This window comes from Heterodontus francisci, chromosome 19 (assembly GCF_036365525.1).
Source record: "Heterodontus francisci isolate sHetFra1 chromosome 19, sHetFra1.hap1, whole genome shotgun sequence".
NCBI classification, from domain to species: Eukaryota; Metazoa; Chordata; class Chondrichthyes; order Heterodontiformes; family Heterodontidae; genus Heterodontus; species Heterodontus francisci.
The window spans coordinates 85,771,429-85,787,788 of NC_090389.1; the positions used below are offsets into that span (position 1 = coordinate 85,771,429).

General features: G+C 44.3%; 1 protein-coding gene across 3 annotated transcripts in view; it reads right to left on the reverse strand.

Moving 5' to 3' along the window:
• Positions 1-3,821: 3,821 nt before the first annotated feature.
• Positions 3,822-16,360, reverse strand: part of tpra1 (transmembrane protein, adipocyte asscociated 1) — a 53,097-nt gene continuing 40,558 nt past the window's right edge. For all 3 annotated transcript variants that reach the window (XM_068052143.1, XM_068052144.1, XM_068052145.1), the window contains exons 8-11: positions 13,313-13,373; positions 10,134-10,236; positions 7,605-7,685; positions 3,822-4,869 (exon numbers count right to left, since the gene is read on the reverse strand). In XM_068052143.1, coding sequence (XP_067908244.1) covers positions 4,647-4,869; positions 7,605-7,685; positions 10,134-10,236; positions 13,313-13,373 — 468 coding nt within the window. In that variant the 3' untranslated portion in view covers positions 3,822-4,646. The remainder of the gene's footprint in view (positions 4,870-7,604; positions 7,686-10,133; positions 10,237-13,312; positions 13,374-16,360) is intronic.

Below are 16,360 nucleotides of genomic sequence, written 5' to 3' on the forward strand. Positions count from 1 at the left end.
CCCTCAATCATTCTGGTGGTTCTCTTCTGCATCCTGTCAATAGCTGAAATATCCCTTTCGTACTCCAGCGATCAGAACTGTATGCAGTATTCTAAATGTAGCCACACCACTGAATTATAACATGGCAGGAATATTTTGGCTCAGTATTGACTTTTTAAATACACCCCAACATCAGATTTGCTTTACTCACTACCACTGTTGCAATAGTTTCACTTTACTGTCAAATAGGAAGGATCCCAGATATTTTTCCGTTTAATAGTCCCTCCCTGGATTTTTCATGCCGTGTGTAGAAGCAGTTTTCATTTCTCTACATTGAATGTCATCTCCCAACATTCTGCCCAATTCCCAAGTATATTCCAGCATTTTCCATTTTCAATTCACAAACCCACCCCGCTACCTGTGCTGCTATTCTGCATAATTCTTATTGCAAGTGACATTTAACAGCTGCCCCATTGACTTTTCCAGGGTGGCATTGCTATCACTGGTGTCCTGTTGTGTGCTCAGGATTGCACAGAGCTAAAATTAGCTCCTGGTTAGTATGTATGAGATATTTGGGAATGATAAATTGCTTCTATAATACTGCTGCCATGAAAATCGCTATGGCCGTTACTGCTACAGTAGGACTCTGATCAAGGCACTGCCATTAAACTGGCTCCAAAATTGAAATCAGCACAAGCAAAGTTGCAGTGAATCCTTTTTTAGTCTACAAAATCATCCACCATTACTTCTGTGCCTTAAATTTCCCTTCTCTCACTCCCTTAATCCTTTCTGTCCCTTGTTTGGTGCCTCTCTCTTCCCTGATTGTAAGATGCTCTGAGATAGTCTTCTCTGTGGTGTTCATTGTAGCTCAGTTGGTAGCGCCCTAACCTCCAAGTCAGAAGGTTATGCGTTCAATTTCCACTCCAGAAACTTGTGCCCATAATAATCGAGGCTGGTATTGAGGGAGTGCTGCACTGCCAGAGGTGCTTCTTTTGGATGAGACATTAAACCAAGACTCTGTCTGCACTCTCAAGTATATGTAAAGAATCCCATGGCACTATTTCGAAGACGACCAGGTAAGGGGTCCTCTCCTGGGCTGATATTTATCTTTCAATCAACACCACTAAAACAAATTATCTTGCCATTATCTCATTTCTGTTTTTGGGACCTTGCGGTGCACAAATTGGCTTTCACATTTCGCACATTAAAACAGACTGTAATTCAGAAGTACTTCATTGGCTATAAAGAGCTTCGGGACGTCCTGAAGTCACGAAAGACGTGAGACAAATGCAAAGTCTTACTTTGTAATTTCTATCAGGAGCAGCCCTAGCCGAGACCCGTCCTCTCCCTCTCCCACACAGTTTTAAGAAATCACAGTGCTCTCTCATTCACTCACTCAGGCTATGAAACAAGAAAGGAAACATTTTCCAACCTGAAGGGCAAATTATCAGCATCAAACACCGCCTTTAGCGGCGCTGAGGGTGCTGAGCACATGAAGTTTGTGTTTGATCCACTGTTACGTATGCAGCACTGAGATTTACAGTCAGTCAATCTACATGTTTTATCAACCCTTCTGATCGATTATTCTCTGTGACCTTGTCCTATTTACACCTTCTCTTTTGTTATCTCTTGCCCCGCCCCCACTTTAATTCCTTAAAACCTTTCACATTTCTAATATTTGCCAGTTCTGAAGAAGGGTCACAGACCTGAAACGCTTACTCTGCTTCTCTCTCCACAGATGCTGCCTGACCTGCTGAGTATTTCCAGCATTTCTTGTTTTTAATTTCAGATTTCCAGCATCTGCAGTATTTTACTTTTATTTTACATGTTTTAACACATGGGTTTGTAGATGCAAAAAAATATAACCAGACAGAATTATTACTGGAATAGCAGAAAATAAGGTCTTGTATGCGGGGAGATTCTCCATAAATTTGGGCTCATCCAAAACTCTGCTGTTGTCTCTTAACTCGTATCAAGTCCCATTCGCCCATCACCCCTGTGCTCGCTGACCTACATTGTCTCCCAGTCCAGTCATTCTCAAGCTCAAATCCTTATCTCGCGATCTCTGTAAACTCCGACAACCTTCCGAGAAGTCCAATTTCCTCAAATTCTTGCCTCTCCTACATTACCCATTCCCTTTGCTCCATTGGCAGCTATGCCTTCAACCACTTGAGCCCTCAACTCTGGAATTCCCTCCCTAAACCTCCCCGACTCTCTACCTCTGTCCTTTCATTTAAGTTCTTCTTAAAATCTACATCTTTGACAAAACTTTTACTCACCTGTCCTAATTATGTGGCTCGGTCTCAAATTTTGTCTGATTACACTTCTGTGAAGCGCCTTGCGACATTTTGCCATGTGAAAGGCATTATATAAATGCAAGTTGTTGTTGTGATGTAAGGCTTTCACAAGTGGGATTCTGTCCATGAATCTTACAGATTCTGATGGCTTTTCTCATTGCTAGCTCATTTCACTGGTTCAAAAGGTGGCTGTTGAAATAGCTCCTGAGATTGGCACACAGTCCAAATTACCCATCTCTGCACTAGAACTAACAGACAAGGAACTGTGCTATTTCCATAGTAGTTTGTTTTAAATCCCTACCGCTTTGAAAGGTTGCTGTACCACATAATTCCTTCTGGTGGTGCAGTTTATCCATAGGAACAGACACTTCTCACTGCACTCAGCTGGAGTTCGGTGGTACTGCAGGTTTCACAGTCAAGGATCAGAGACTCCTGCACCTCTACAGTGAAATAAATACTAAACAGCAGATAAATAAACATCTAAAAAGATGAAAGCGGAGTTAACGATTCAGGCATAGATTTCACCCTCCATAAACTTGAGTTCGTCCAAACCTCTGGTGCCCACATGCTATCATTCACCCATCACCCCTGTGCTCACTGACCTACAATCTGGCAACACCTTGATTTTTAAATTCTTATCCTTTGCACACCCTCCCCACCCCTGATCTCTGTAACCTCCTCCAATTCTACAACCTTCTCGAACCTCTGCATTCTTTCAGGTCTGACCTGGAGAGCATCCTCGATTTTAATTGCTCTACCACTGGCGGCCTTGCCTTCAGCTGCCTGGGCCAAATGGTCTGGAATTTCCTCCCAAAACCTCTGCACCTCTCTCTCCTCTTTGAAGGCCCTCTTTAAAACCTATCTCCTCAACCAAACTTTTGGTCACCTGTCCAGAGAGGAATGTTCCGTTGAATCTGTATATGGTGCGCCCCCAAAAAAAAAAAAAGAGTCTGGCTACAGAGAAACAGAGAGAGAGAGAAAGCATGAAGGGGGAAGAAGGGAAATGAGTCCATGTGCAAGTACAAAGGAAAGACAACCAAGAAATCAGGGTCAAATTTACAGTACACCTGCTTCTCCTTATGAAGCCCGACATGGAAGGGCATCGAATGCAGGTTAAAAAAAATGGCTAGAGCACGATTTGGAAAGGCAATGGTGCCCCTAGATTAGGAGCTAGAATGAATATCACCTGTTGGAAAGTGTGCGCTGAATGCAAGTGGACATCACACTTGGATGAGGATCAGGCTTGAATGCCACATGCAGTCGAATAGTCCATCAACTCCCATTGTCTTGCCTCTCAATGGAGGATGAACCCCAGGGTGAGGTTCAGGGGTGTGGGGTTGGGACAGCTGGTAACAGCGGGTTTGGAAACAGTGTCCCGAATGCACGAGCAGCCCAAATGGCCCAGGGTTTGTCTGCACTCTGTATGGGAGGCCCTCCTTAAAATTAAAAACATGCAGTAATGAAGTTAAACGTTATTTTAAAAATTACGATGGCTCTCAAATTGAAAGCATTTACGTTTCAACAAAGTCAAAGACAAAAAAAAAGTTTAAAAATAAATTTTTTTTAATTAAATGCCCTCAATCCTTCAATAAACAGCACCCGGATGGTGGAGTCCTCTGTATTGACCTACGACTAAAGGTCAGAGTGCCCACCAGAGCCACAGCCATCAAAAGGCTGGGAAATTCCCCAACCATTACACCATCACCAAGCAGCAGCCACTTGTAATGAAGAGAACCATCTTAATTAATACTGTGGCAGGTAGAAGTTGTCTCCTCTCTCTCTCCCCCAAAAGAAATCAATAAGAAAACTTAAATGGGGAAAAGGCAGTAGAGTAATAGAGAGTAAGCAAACGCTGGCAGAACAGAGGTGGCCATAGTTTCAAACTTTCCTTGTTTTTTTTTAAATTTCTAATTCAATTTGTTTCAAAGTAACTTCAAAAGGAGAGAGATGGTGGGAAAAAAAATCAGCCTCCAGTTTGGAACTTTCTGAAGCGACAATAACGTTTAAAAGACACAAACACAAAGAAACACAACTTCCCACCACTGGGGCTCAGTGCGCTGCGTTCAATCTTCCAAAATTGTTTTTTTCCCCCAAAGTTTGGGGAGCTGGTGGTGGGGGGGGGTGCAGTAAGGGAGGAGAGGGTACTGGCATGAAGGAAGAAAAACCCACCGGAGAGTGTGGGGGCACAGCTCTGAAGTCCGCAGAATGGCAAGTGTTTTCAAAATGGGAGGATTTATAAAATCCCATAATCGGTGCATTCCAATACTGAAATCCCAGGTTGTCAGATGAGACGGCGCAAGGAGAGACGTGGCAGGTTTTCTCCATAACTCCCACCCTCCCTCCCTCCACATACCCACTCCCCACCCCTTCTCAAGCGTTCATAATTTTCCACCGGTCGCTGTCGACACTGTTGATGCTGCCGACCGTTAAATCGTCCAGGTAAGCGGCTGAGCCATCGATTTGCGTGTTGGAATATGGGCCAGGCTCCAGCACCTCCTTCTTGGCGACCGAGTGGGTCTGGGGCAGATGCACGTCCGTGTCATCCGGCTCGTCAATCTGCGACTTGTAGGAGAAGAGGATCTTGGGCTCAGACCTGCGGGATGAGCAGACATCAATAATTGCCAAAATCCGCAAAAAGAAAAGACTGTTGCCTTTCTCTACTTTACAACAGTGACTATAACCTCAAATAATACTCCATTGGCTGTGAAACAACAAGGCTTGCAGAAAGCCTGGGTTAGAGAAGCAAGACTTGCGACTCAACTAACAGTGTACTTAAGGAATAAAAACAGAAAGTGCTGGAAATACTCACCAGGTCTGGCAGCATCTGTAGAGAGAATGTTATGAGACTAAAACATATTTTACAAAAAAAAAGTAGTAAAGAACTTAGAGTTGAATTATGGTCACTGAGTCATCTGGAGATTGCTGAACATTGTGGGTTTTTTTTTCCAAAACAAAAGGACAGTCAACAGAAGGTTTGGGACTGAGTGAAATGTAAACAGACTGAAAAGCACTTGTGTCCAAATAACCCAGCAGAGGTTGTGTTTTTGACTTGGAAAAAAAAAGTTTTGCAAAGGAGTGACAGGCCAAGATTTAGAACATAGAACATTACAGCGCAGTACAGGCCCTTCGGCCCTCGATATTGCGCCGACCTGTGAAACCATCTGACCTACACTATTCCATTTTCATCCATATGTCTATCCAATGACCACTTAAATGCCCTTAAAAGTTGGCGAGTCTACTACTGTTGCAGGCAGGGCGTTCCACGCCCCTACTACTCTCCGAGTAAAGAAACTACCTCTGACATCTGTCCTATATCTATCACCCCTCAACTTAAAGCTATGTCCCCTCGTGTTTGCCATCACCATCCAAGGAAAAAGACTCTCACTATCCACCCTATCTAACCCTCTGATTATCTTATATGTCTCTATTAAGTCACCTCTCCTCCTCTCTAATGAAAACAACCTCAAGTCCCTCAGCCTTTCCTCGTAAGACCTTCCCTCCATACCAGGCAACATCCTAGTAAATCTCCTCTGCACTCTTTCCAAAGCTTCCACATTCTTCCTATAATGCGGTGACCAGAACTGCACGCAATACTCCAGGTGCGGCCGCACCAGAGTTTTGTACAGCTGCAGCATGACCTCGTGGCTCCGAAACTCGATCCCCCTACTAATAAAAGCTAACACACCATATGCCTTCTTAACAGCCCTATTAACCTGGGTGGCAACTTTCAGGGATTTATGTACCTGGACACCAAGATCTCTCTGCTCATCTACACTATCAAGAATCTTCCCATTAGCCCAGTACTCTGCATTCCTGTTACTCCTTCCAAAGTGAATCACTTCACACTTTTCCGCATTAAACTCCATTTGCCATCTCTCAGCCCAGCTCTGCAGCCTATCATGCGACTTACTTCTGAACAGTTTTTGGTTTCATTTTGAACGGTTACAAAAAGAGTTGCTGTGTGCCTGCCAGGCGAAGACAGCTGATATCTTTCTCTCTTGAAAAGAATTCCTGCATCAAGTGTGTTTACTATTTCCTTCTGCATTTGAAGAAACCTTTACTACTACGCTGCTGCTAGAATACCTAAGAAAATCCTTGTTGCTGCTTCCAGCTGTAAAGCCAGACTGGAGCTTTCTGTGCTGCATTTCTTGGAAATCAACATTGCCTGGAAAGAACTATTTTTGGAAGATCGCATTGACAGCCGCCTATTTGCCTTTGGGACACCTCGCCAAAACAAAAGGACTTCCTTCCACACCTTCCTTTCAGCCCAAATGTTTTTTTTATTCTTTCTATTTCTTTGTAACAGCTGAACAAAAATTCCTTTTTGTTCCCATTTAACCGGTTATGTATGTGTGTGTATGAGGGCTAGGATAAATAATGGACTTTAATATTTCAATTCACGTGTATGTTTACTTTATTATTGGTTAAGACTTGTTTTATAATAACAGATAATTTTGTTGTTTATTAAAGAAACCTGGTTGGTGTGTTTTATTCTGGGGAAAAACAGAGTATCTGAATGACTGTTTTACTAAGTGAGAAAATTTATTGACATGTTGTGACCTGTGGAGAAGTGGGACCGAATTAACAGTGCACTCCTCCCGCGTCAGTTGTAACAAGAGAGAAACAGAGTTAATGTTTCAGGTCGATGACCTTTCAGGAGAAAAGATCATTGACCTGAAATGTTAACTCTGTAACTCTCTCCGCAGATACTGCCAGACCTGCTGAGTATTTCCAGCACTTTCTGTTTTAGTTTCAGATTTCCAGCTGTAATTTGCTTTTATTTTAATGTACTTCGGGAAGCTCCCTCAACTCTTCCCTCAGTCATGGCTCAGTGGGTAGAACTTTTTCACCCGAGTCAGAAGGTCATGGGTTCAATCCCCACTCCAGCTACTCAAACACCATATCTAGACCAACGCCCTCAGTATGCTACCGAGGGAGAGCTGCACTGTCGCAGCTGCCTTCTCAAGTGGACATAAAAGATCCCACGGCACTATTTTGAAGATTGTTCTGGCCAAAACTTTATGCTTCCACTAACTCCATGGATCTGGTCATCACCACATTGCTGTTTGTGGGAGCTTGCTCTGAAGAAAATCAGTTGTCCTATTTCTTACATTGCCACAGCGACTATGCTTCAAAAAGTACTTAATTGGCTGTAAAGCGCTTTAGGACATCCTGAGGTTGTGAAACGTGCTGTATAAATACAAGTCTTTCCCTTTTTTCCTTTCAATCATTTGGCTCATGGCACAGAAACCATAAATTAAACGATAATTTTATTTTGGAAATTGAACGGCACCGACTGAGATAGAGTTACAAATACTGGTAACTTACCCAAAGAAACCCTTCAGGAATGTTACATACATCAGTGGAGCAAATAGACTGAAATAGAGGAAGGTGGTGACATCCACACAGCTACAACAGGAGAGAAGAGAAGACTGTTACACAGGTTACAACCAACAGTAAATTAACCCAAAGCACGGTGCATAGTTGTGGAGAGGTTTTGTTAAACTTGTATCAAAACTTGGAGTACTGTGCACTGTTGTGGTCGTCATATTACAAAAAGGATATAGAGGCACTCCAGAGGCTACAAAAATGATTTACAAGGATGATACCAGAACTGAGAGCTTATAACTATCCAGAAAGACAAAAGGCTGAGGATCATTTCCCCAGAAAAGTGAAGGCAGAGAGATGACCTGTTAGGTCTTTAAACTTATAAAGGTATTGAATAGGGTAGATGTGGAGAAGATGTGGAGGTTACCAGAGCTAGGGATCAAAAATATAAAATAGTCACTAATAAATCCAACAGGGAATTCAGGATGAACTTCTTTATCCAGAGAGTGGTTTGAATGTGGAACTCACTACCACATGGAGTAGTTGCAGCAAATAGCATAGGTGCATTTACGGGGAAGCTTGACAGGTACAAGGGGGAAAGGAACAGAAGGATATACTGATGGGGTTAGATGAAGGCGGCTGGGAGGAGGTTCATGTGGAGCATCAACACCAGCATCGACCAGTTAGGCCAAATGGCCTGTTTCTGTGCTGTAAAATTCTATAATAAAAAAGCAAAATACTGCAAATGCTGGAAATCTGAAATAAAAGCAAAAAGTGCTGGAAATACTCAGCAGATCAGGCAGCATCTGTGGAGAGAGCAGCAGAGTTAACGTTTCAGGTCAGCATTCTGATGAAAGGTCACTGCTGCTCTCTCTACAAATACTGCCAAAGCTGCTGAGCATTTCCAGCATTTTCTGTTTTTATTTCTTATCTATCTCAGCCTTGAATATACTCAATGACTGAGCATCCACAGCCCTCTGGGAAAGAGAATTCCAAAGATTCACAACAATCTTGAGAAGATATTTCTCATCCCAGTCCTAAATGGCTGAGCCCTTACACTGAAACTATGATCACGAGTTCTAGACTTTTCAGCCAGGGGAAAACAGCCTGGAATACATGGAAAACAATCTCTAATAGCTTGCATACATAGCCCACATCTACCCCAGTACCACTAACGTTAACCAACACCTACCCCAGTCCCGCTCTAACATTAACCCACACCTACCCCAGTCCCGCTCTAACATTAACCCACACCTACCCCAGTCCAGCTCTAACATTAACCCACACCTACCCCAGTCCAGCTCTAACATTAACCCACACCTACCCCAGTCCAGCTCTAACATTAACCCACACCTACCCCAGTCCAGCTCTAACATTAACCCACACCTACCCCAGTCCCGCTCTAACATTAACCCACACCTACCCCAGTCCAGCTCTAACATTAACCCACACCTACCCCAGTCCAGCTCTAACATTAACCAACACCTACCCCAGTCCAGCTCTAACATTAACCCACACCTACCCCAGTCCCGCTCTAACATTAACCCACACCTACCCCAGTCCAGCTCTAACATTAACCCACACCTACCCCAGTCCCGCTCTAACATTAACCCACACCTACCCCAGTCCAGCTCTAACATTAACCCACACCTACCCCAGTCCAGCTCTAACATTAACCCACACCTACCCCAGTCCAGCTCTAACATTAACCCACACCTACCCCAGTCCAGCTCTAACATTAACCCACACCTACCCCAGTCCAGCTCTAACATTAACCCACACCTACCCCAGTCCAGCTCTAACATTAACCCACACCTACCCCAGTCCAGCTCTAACATTAACCCACACCTACCCCAGTCCAGCTCTAACATTAACCCACACCTACCCCAGTCCCGCTCTAACATTAACCAACACCTACCCCAGTCCAGCTCTAACATTAACCCACACCTACCCCAGTCCCGCTCTAACATTAACCCACACCTACCCCAGTCCCGCTCTAACATTAACCCACACCTACCCCAGTCCCGCTCTAACATTAACCAACACCTACCCCAGTCCCGCTCTAACATTAACCAACACCTACCCCAGTCCCGCTCTAACATTAACCAACACCTACCCCAGTCCCGCTCTAACATTAACCAACACCTACCCCAGTCCAGCTCTAACATTAACCCACACCTACTCCAGTCCCACTGTAACATTAACCCACACCTACCCCAGTCCCGCTCTAACATTAACCCACACCTACCCCAGTCCCACTGTAACATTAACCCACACCTACCCCAGTCCCACTGTAACATTAACCCACACCTACCCCAGTCCCACTGTAACATTAACCCACACCTACCCCAGTAACAGAAATTATAGGGTAAATGTGGTCTGTGTCTTTACTCAGGATCTGACCTGACCAGCGGGTTACCAACTCTCGTTGACCATATTATTGCAGCTCACATCACAACCTTCTTTCTCCAACCATCACTCCATCCTTACCCACCCAATTAAACAGGTGTAACATTAACTCACACCTACCACAGTCCGGCTGTAACATTAGCGCACAACAATGCACTGCCAACCCCTTGGATCAGGTTCAAAAATGATAAGATCGCAGCATAGATGTAGAAGCTTTTCTTGGCTGCAGGGGTTTGGAAAAGAAAATAAATAAGTCAAGAGGAAGCTGGGTTCCTTTCAGACAAAAGTGTTAAAGACAACTAAAAGGTGAAGTTTTCACTGGGCACTAACATAGTAATTATAGTGTAAATGTGGTCCGTGTCTGTACTCATGATCTGACCTTTGGGTTACCAACTCAAGTTGGACGCATTATCACAGGTCACATCACATTACCTTCTTTCTCCAACCTTTCTTCACCCTTCCCCACCCAATTAAACAGCTTTTAAAAAAAAAGCCTTCTGCAATATTATCACAAAAATTAAAAATACACACAATTTTTGAAGTGGCTCCCTCTAATTTTTTTCATTGGTTTTTTGCTCACAGCACTGTCCTGGATGGAGACTGATTTTCAAATCCTGGAGACTCCAGGGCAATCCTGGAGGGTTGGCAACCCATAACTGACACTGGAAGAGTGAATCACACTCGGTTTCATTTGTTTGGACCTCAGCGCCTGATTTGCAGCTCACAAACCCAACCAGATTTGTCAGTTATGGTTCCCTCACTCATTCCTGGTCAGTTCACTCTTACTTTGAATGCTCTATTGCACCAGCAGCCCCATTGGTGCACTCCACAGAGCCTCAAGCCACGGACAAGAATTTAAATCCACAGACCTATTAATTTGTACAAGTTTAGCATCAAAACCAAAGCTGTTAAATGCTACACGTGGAGCACAAATGCGATTCCAGTCCTTTGGTAACATCAGCTCCAACTGCTTCTTAATGGCACTAATTCAAAGGAGAGGAGGCAAGTTCTCCCTCCGCCCCTTCCCCGTTCGTGTCTTGGCCAACATATATCCAACATTCATGAAAACAGATGATTGGTCATTTCAGAGAACCATAGAACGTTTACAGCACAGAAGGCGGCCATTCAGCCCGTCATGTCTGTGCCAGCTCTCTACAAGAGCAACTCAGCTAGTCTCACTACTTTGCCCATAGCCCTACACATTTTTTTTTATCTTCAAGTGCTTAACAAATTTCCTTTTGAAAGCCACAATTGAATTTGCCACCACACTTTCAGGCACTGCATTCCAGATCCTAACCACTCGCTGTGTAAACATTTTTTTTTTTTTACTCATGTCAACATTGGTTCTTTTGCCATTCACCTATAATCGGAGTCCTCCGGTTCTCGACCCTTCCACCAATGGGAACCGTTTCTCTCCCTCTACTCTGTCTAGACCCCTCATGATTTTGAGCACTTCTGTCAAATCTCCTCTCAACCTTCTCTTCTCGATAAGATCAGCCCCAGCTTCACCAATCTATTCACATAACTCAAGTCCCTCATCCCTGGAACCAATCACATAAATCTTTTCTGCACCCTCTCTAAAGCCTTCACCTCCTTCCTAAAGCACAGTGCCTCGAATTGGACACAATACTCTAGTTGAGGTTTAAGCAGAGTTTTATAAAGGTTCAAACTTACTTCCTTGCTTTTGTACTCTCTGCCTCTATTTACAAAGCCCAGGATCCCGTATGCCTTTTTAACCATTTTGTCAATCTGTCCTGCCATCTTCAATGATTTGCACACATATGACCCCAGGTCTCTCCCTTTCCTGCAATTTTAGAACATTGCCCTTTACTTTATATTTCTTTCCTCGTTCTTCCTACCAAAATGTATCACTTCACACTTTCTGCATTAAATTTCATCTGCCAATTGTCCGCCCATTCCACCAACCTGTCTACGTCCTCTTGAAGTGTGTCACTATCCTCCTCATAGTTCACAATACTTCCAAGTTTTGTGTCACCTGCAAATTTTGAAATTGTGCCCTGCACACGCAAGACTAGATCATTAATATACATCAAGAAAAGCAGGGGTCCTAACACTGACCCCCGGAGAACCCCACTATATACCTTCCTCCAGTCCGAAAAACAACCGTTCACACTGTTTCCTATCACTCAGTCACTCTGCCTTTTATTACATGAGCTTCAACTTTGCTGACGAAGCCTTTTGGAAGTCCATATACACCACATAAACCAGATTCCCCTCATCAACCCTTTCCATCATCTCATCAAAAAACTCAATCAAGTTAGTTAAACACGATTTGCCTTTAACAAATCCATGCACGCTTTCCCTAAATACTTGTCCAAGTGACCATTCATTTTGTCCTGGATTATAGACACTAAAAGATTTAGTTAAGTTTAGAGATACAGCACTGAAACAGGCCCTTCGGCCCACCGAGTCTGTGCCGACCATCAACCACCCATCCATACTAATCCTACACTAATCCCATATTCCTACCACATTCCCACCTGTCCCCATATTTCCCTACCACCTACCTATACTATGGCAATTTATAATGGCCAATTAACCTATCAACCTGCAAGTCTTTGGTATGTGGGTTCCCACCACTGAGGTTGAACTGACTGCCCTGTAGTTGCTGCGTCACATGGCTGTTTGTGGGATCTTGCTGTGTGCAAATTAGTTGCCACATTTTCCTACGTTACAACAGTGACTGCACTTCAAAAGTTCTTTAATGGCTGTTAGGCATTTTGGGACATCCTGACGTTGTGATCGGCGCCATAGAAATGCAAGTTCTTTTCTTCTGTCTATTGCCTGGGCCACAGCAGAGAAATAATTAGTCCTTTAGAAGTACAGATTCAGGAAAGGCTAAGTCCCCAGGCACAAAGACAAAGGAAAATGGGCAGAGACCCTGGGACACCCTTTACTGCCCTGGGGATTTCCCATGCAAGTGAAGGAGGACTGACAAAAGCCTAATTTTAACACATCATCGACGGGCTGGCACCCACTTAGGGAATAAAAGATAAATAAAATAAAGATAAGCCACATGCTCTGAGTTTAGCCCTGGCTAATATGGTTCCGCTCAGAGTGACTGGCTTTCGGCACTCAAGGTGGGGAATGGCCCTTCAGGCAATGTACAGGAGGGGGTTGACAGTTGCCAGCTGCGCTTGGAACTGTACCCATCAGAAGGGGGCCCCACCTTCAGGATGTCGGTGGGGGGGGCGTGAATTGGAGGCAGTAGGAATGAGACACCTTAACTGCCCATAAATACTGGTTGGTAAAGCAGAAGAGAGCATGAAATGACTCACATGGCAGAGATATTCTTTCTCGCAAAGGCGTTTTTGGGAGAATGACAATCATTGAGTATACCTGGAGGAAAGACGAAAAAACAAAACCTTAAAAAGTATACTTCAATCAAAACCAAATTAATGGAGAATACGGTATAAATGTAACTGGTCAAAATTTTATGCCTTTTCCTTATGCTGAACCACCCCCACCCGGGCATTGTATGGGTACTCTCTGGTATGTCTGGTCATCGTTAATCCATCGATCTCCGTACTGAATGTCAGGGCTGTTCAATCACGAGGGCATCACAACTAGTTCTGTTCTCTCCCGACATCCACACACAATACACTTAACAGTCGGGGTCAACAAACAGAAATATGGAGCAAAAAGCCTGGCTGATGTTTCCTCCCACGCCATCCCTTCCCACCCGCACCTCGATCAAGTGACCCTCGCTGGAGCACATGTGGGGATATCAGGTGAAGTCAGGATCGGGTTTGTTGGTGACACCCCTCCAAACCCAGCCAAACTCCTGTCTGGACTCACAAATGAATAATGCTTCTGCAACAACTTGCAATTATACAGCGCTTTTAACATAGAAAAGGTGCTTCAAAGGAGTGCTATCAAACAAAATTTGCACTGAGCCACAGAAGGAGATAGTAGGACAGATAACCAAAAGATTCATCAAAGGTTTTAATGGCACATCTTAAAAAGGACGAGAGAGAGGCAGAGGGGCGGAGAGGTTTAGGGAGGGAATTCCAGAGCTTATGGCCTGGGCAGCTGAAGGCACGGCCGCCAATGATGGAATGATTTAAAACTGGGGATGTGCAAGAGGCTAGAATTGGTGGAGTGCAGAGACCTTGGAGGGTAGTAGGGCTGGAGGAGGTTCGAAATAGAGAAGGCGCAAAGCCATGGAGGGATCTGGGAGGCAATGTACGTTAGTGAGCACAGTGGGTGATGGGTGAATAGGACTTGGACAAAATTCTAACAGGACTGGACAGACTAGATGCAGGAAGGATGTTCCCAATGAAGGGGGAGTCCATGACCAAGGGTCATCGTCTAAAGATAAGGGGTAAACCATTTAGGACTGAGATGAGGAGAGATTTCTTCACCCAGAGAGTGGCGAACCTGTGAAATTCTCTACCACAGAAAGCAGTTACTGCCAAATCATTAAATATATTCAAGAAAGGGTTAGATATAGTTCTTGGGGCTAATGGGATAAAGGGATATGGAGAGAAAGTGGAAACAGGTTACTGAGTTTGGATGATCAGCCGTGATCGTATTGAATGGCGGAGCAGGCTCAAAGGGCCGAATGGCCTATTCCTGCTCCTATTTTCTATAAGAGTGCTGATATCAGCTGGGTGAGAAAGGGAGCAGGAGAGTAGACAGGATTGCTGAATCAGAAACACTATCCAGTCTGCACTCATGTGAATCACAACCAAGGAAAGGACTGGTCTCCGTGTGAAAACAAAAAACAAAAGTAAAAGATACAAACTTTCTGAAGTGTATAAAATTGAAGACAATCTTGAATTTACCCTTACACTCCAGGGCAGTTAAGCTAATCATGTGGTGGGTATGGATACACTAGAATCCTTTAAAAAGGCAATTCTCAGGATGTGAGTGTCGCTGGCAAGACCAGCATTTATTGCCCGTTCATAATTGTCCTGGTGAAGGTGGTGATGAGCCGTCTTCTTGAACCGCTACAGCGTGGTGAAGGTACTCCCACAGTGTGGTAAGGTAGGGAGTTCCAGGATTTTGACCCACGACGAAGGAATGAGGACATATTAAAGGCCGTGGAACCTTGTTCGCTTGCCTTAGGGAGTCAAGAGAATTTCCAAACGTTTATCCTGAATTGCCTCTGAGAGGATGGGTGGGCTAAAGAGTGGCTCAATGATACCTGCGGATGCATCGCGTTTGATTGGGGTGAGCATGGCAAATCTGACAATTTCTGCTCCCTCTCCTTTGTGCACGTAACACAGCAAAGTTCTTGAACTGTAATGAATGGCAGCCCTGGGGATGCCGCTCACGGTGAATGGTGGCTTGCCAGAGCAGGTCACAATCTTGCTGACCACAGGGCAGCTTGCCTCACAATGGGTTTCTGCACAGGTATGTCACAGCAGTTGTCATTTCACCATATACTTCAAAAACTACGCTAGGGCAAATCAAATTTATAAAATAGCCAGGAGTAGTCGCGATTCACTTGGTCAAGATTTTAGCGACAACGCACAAAGCAGGAAGCTTTAAAAGGGGCACTGCCTCTTCTGTGGGGCCAGACAAGACCCACGACCTCTACCACCTAGGAGGACAAGGGCAGAAGATGCATGGGAACATCACTACCTGCAAGTTCCCCTCCAAGCCACACACCATCCTGACTTGGAATTATATTGGCTGATCCTTCACTGTCACTGGGTCAAAATCCTGGAACTCCCTCCCTAACAGCACTGTGGGGAGTGTCTACATCACACGGACTGTAACAGTTCAAGAAACTGGCGCACCACTACCTTCTCAAGGGCAACTACGGATGGCAATAAGTGCTGGCCTTCCTAGTGATGCCCACACCCCAAGAATGAATGTATTAAAAAGAGGCACAGTAGAGCTGCCCATCAATTTTATACGATCTTTGCAATTTATGAATTGTTTGTCAAAACATTTCTTAAAGCCAATTTGTTCTTTGCAACCTACCAGAAAATGAGATGGGGGAGGGGAAGGGAGAATTAATATCACATAGATGTTCATGAAATTCTTATGGAGTCTTGTGGGATCTGCTCAAGCAGTACTCAAGCCAAGTCAGAGCGTACAGTGGGGGCTCGTGAGACATAGTGAAGTACGTGGGTAACATTAAGTGTTTTTGATAGAAGAATTCCCTTTTGAAAGTTATTACTGAATCTGCTTCCACTGCGCGTTCAGACAGAGCATTCTAGGTCATTACAACTCGCTGTTTGATAAAAATAAAGATATCCTCTGGTTCTTTTGCCATTTACATTAAATCAGTTTCCTCGGATTACAGATCCCCCTGCCTGTGGAAACTGTTTCTCCTGATCTACAGAATCAAAATGCCTCATGATTTTGAGCCC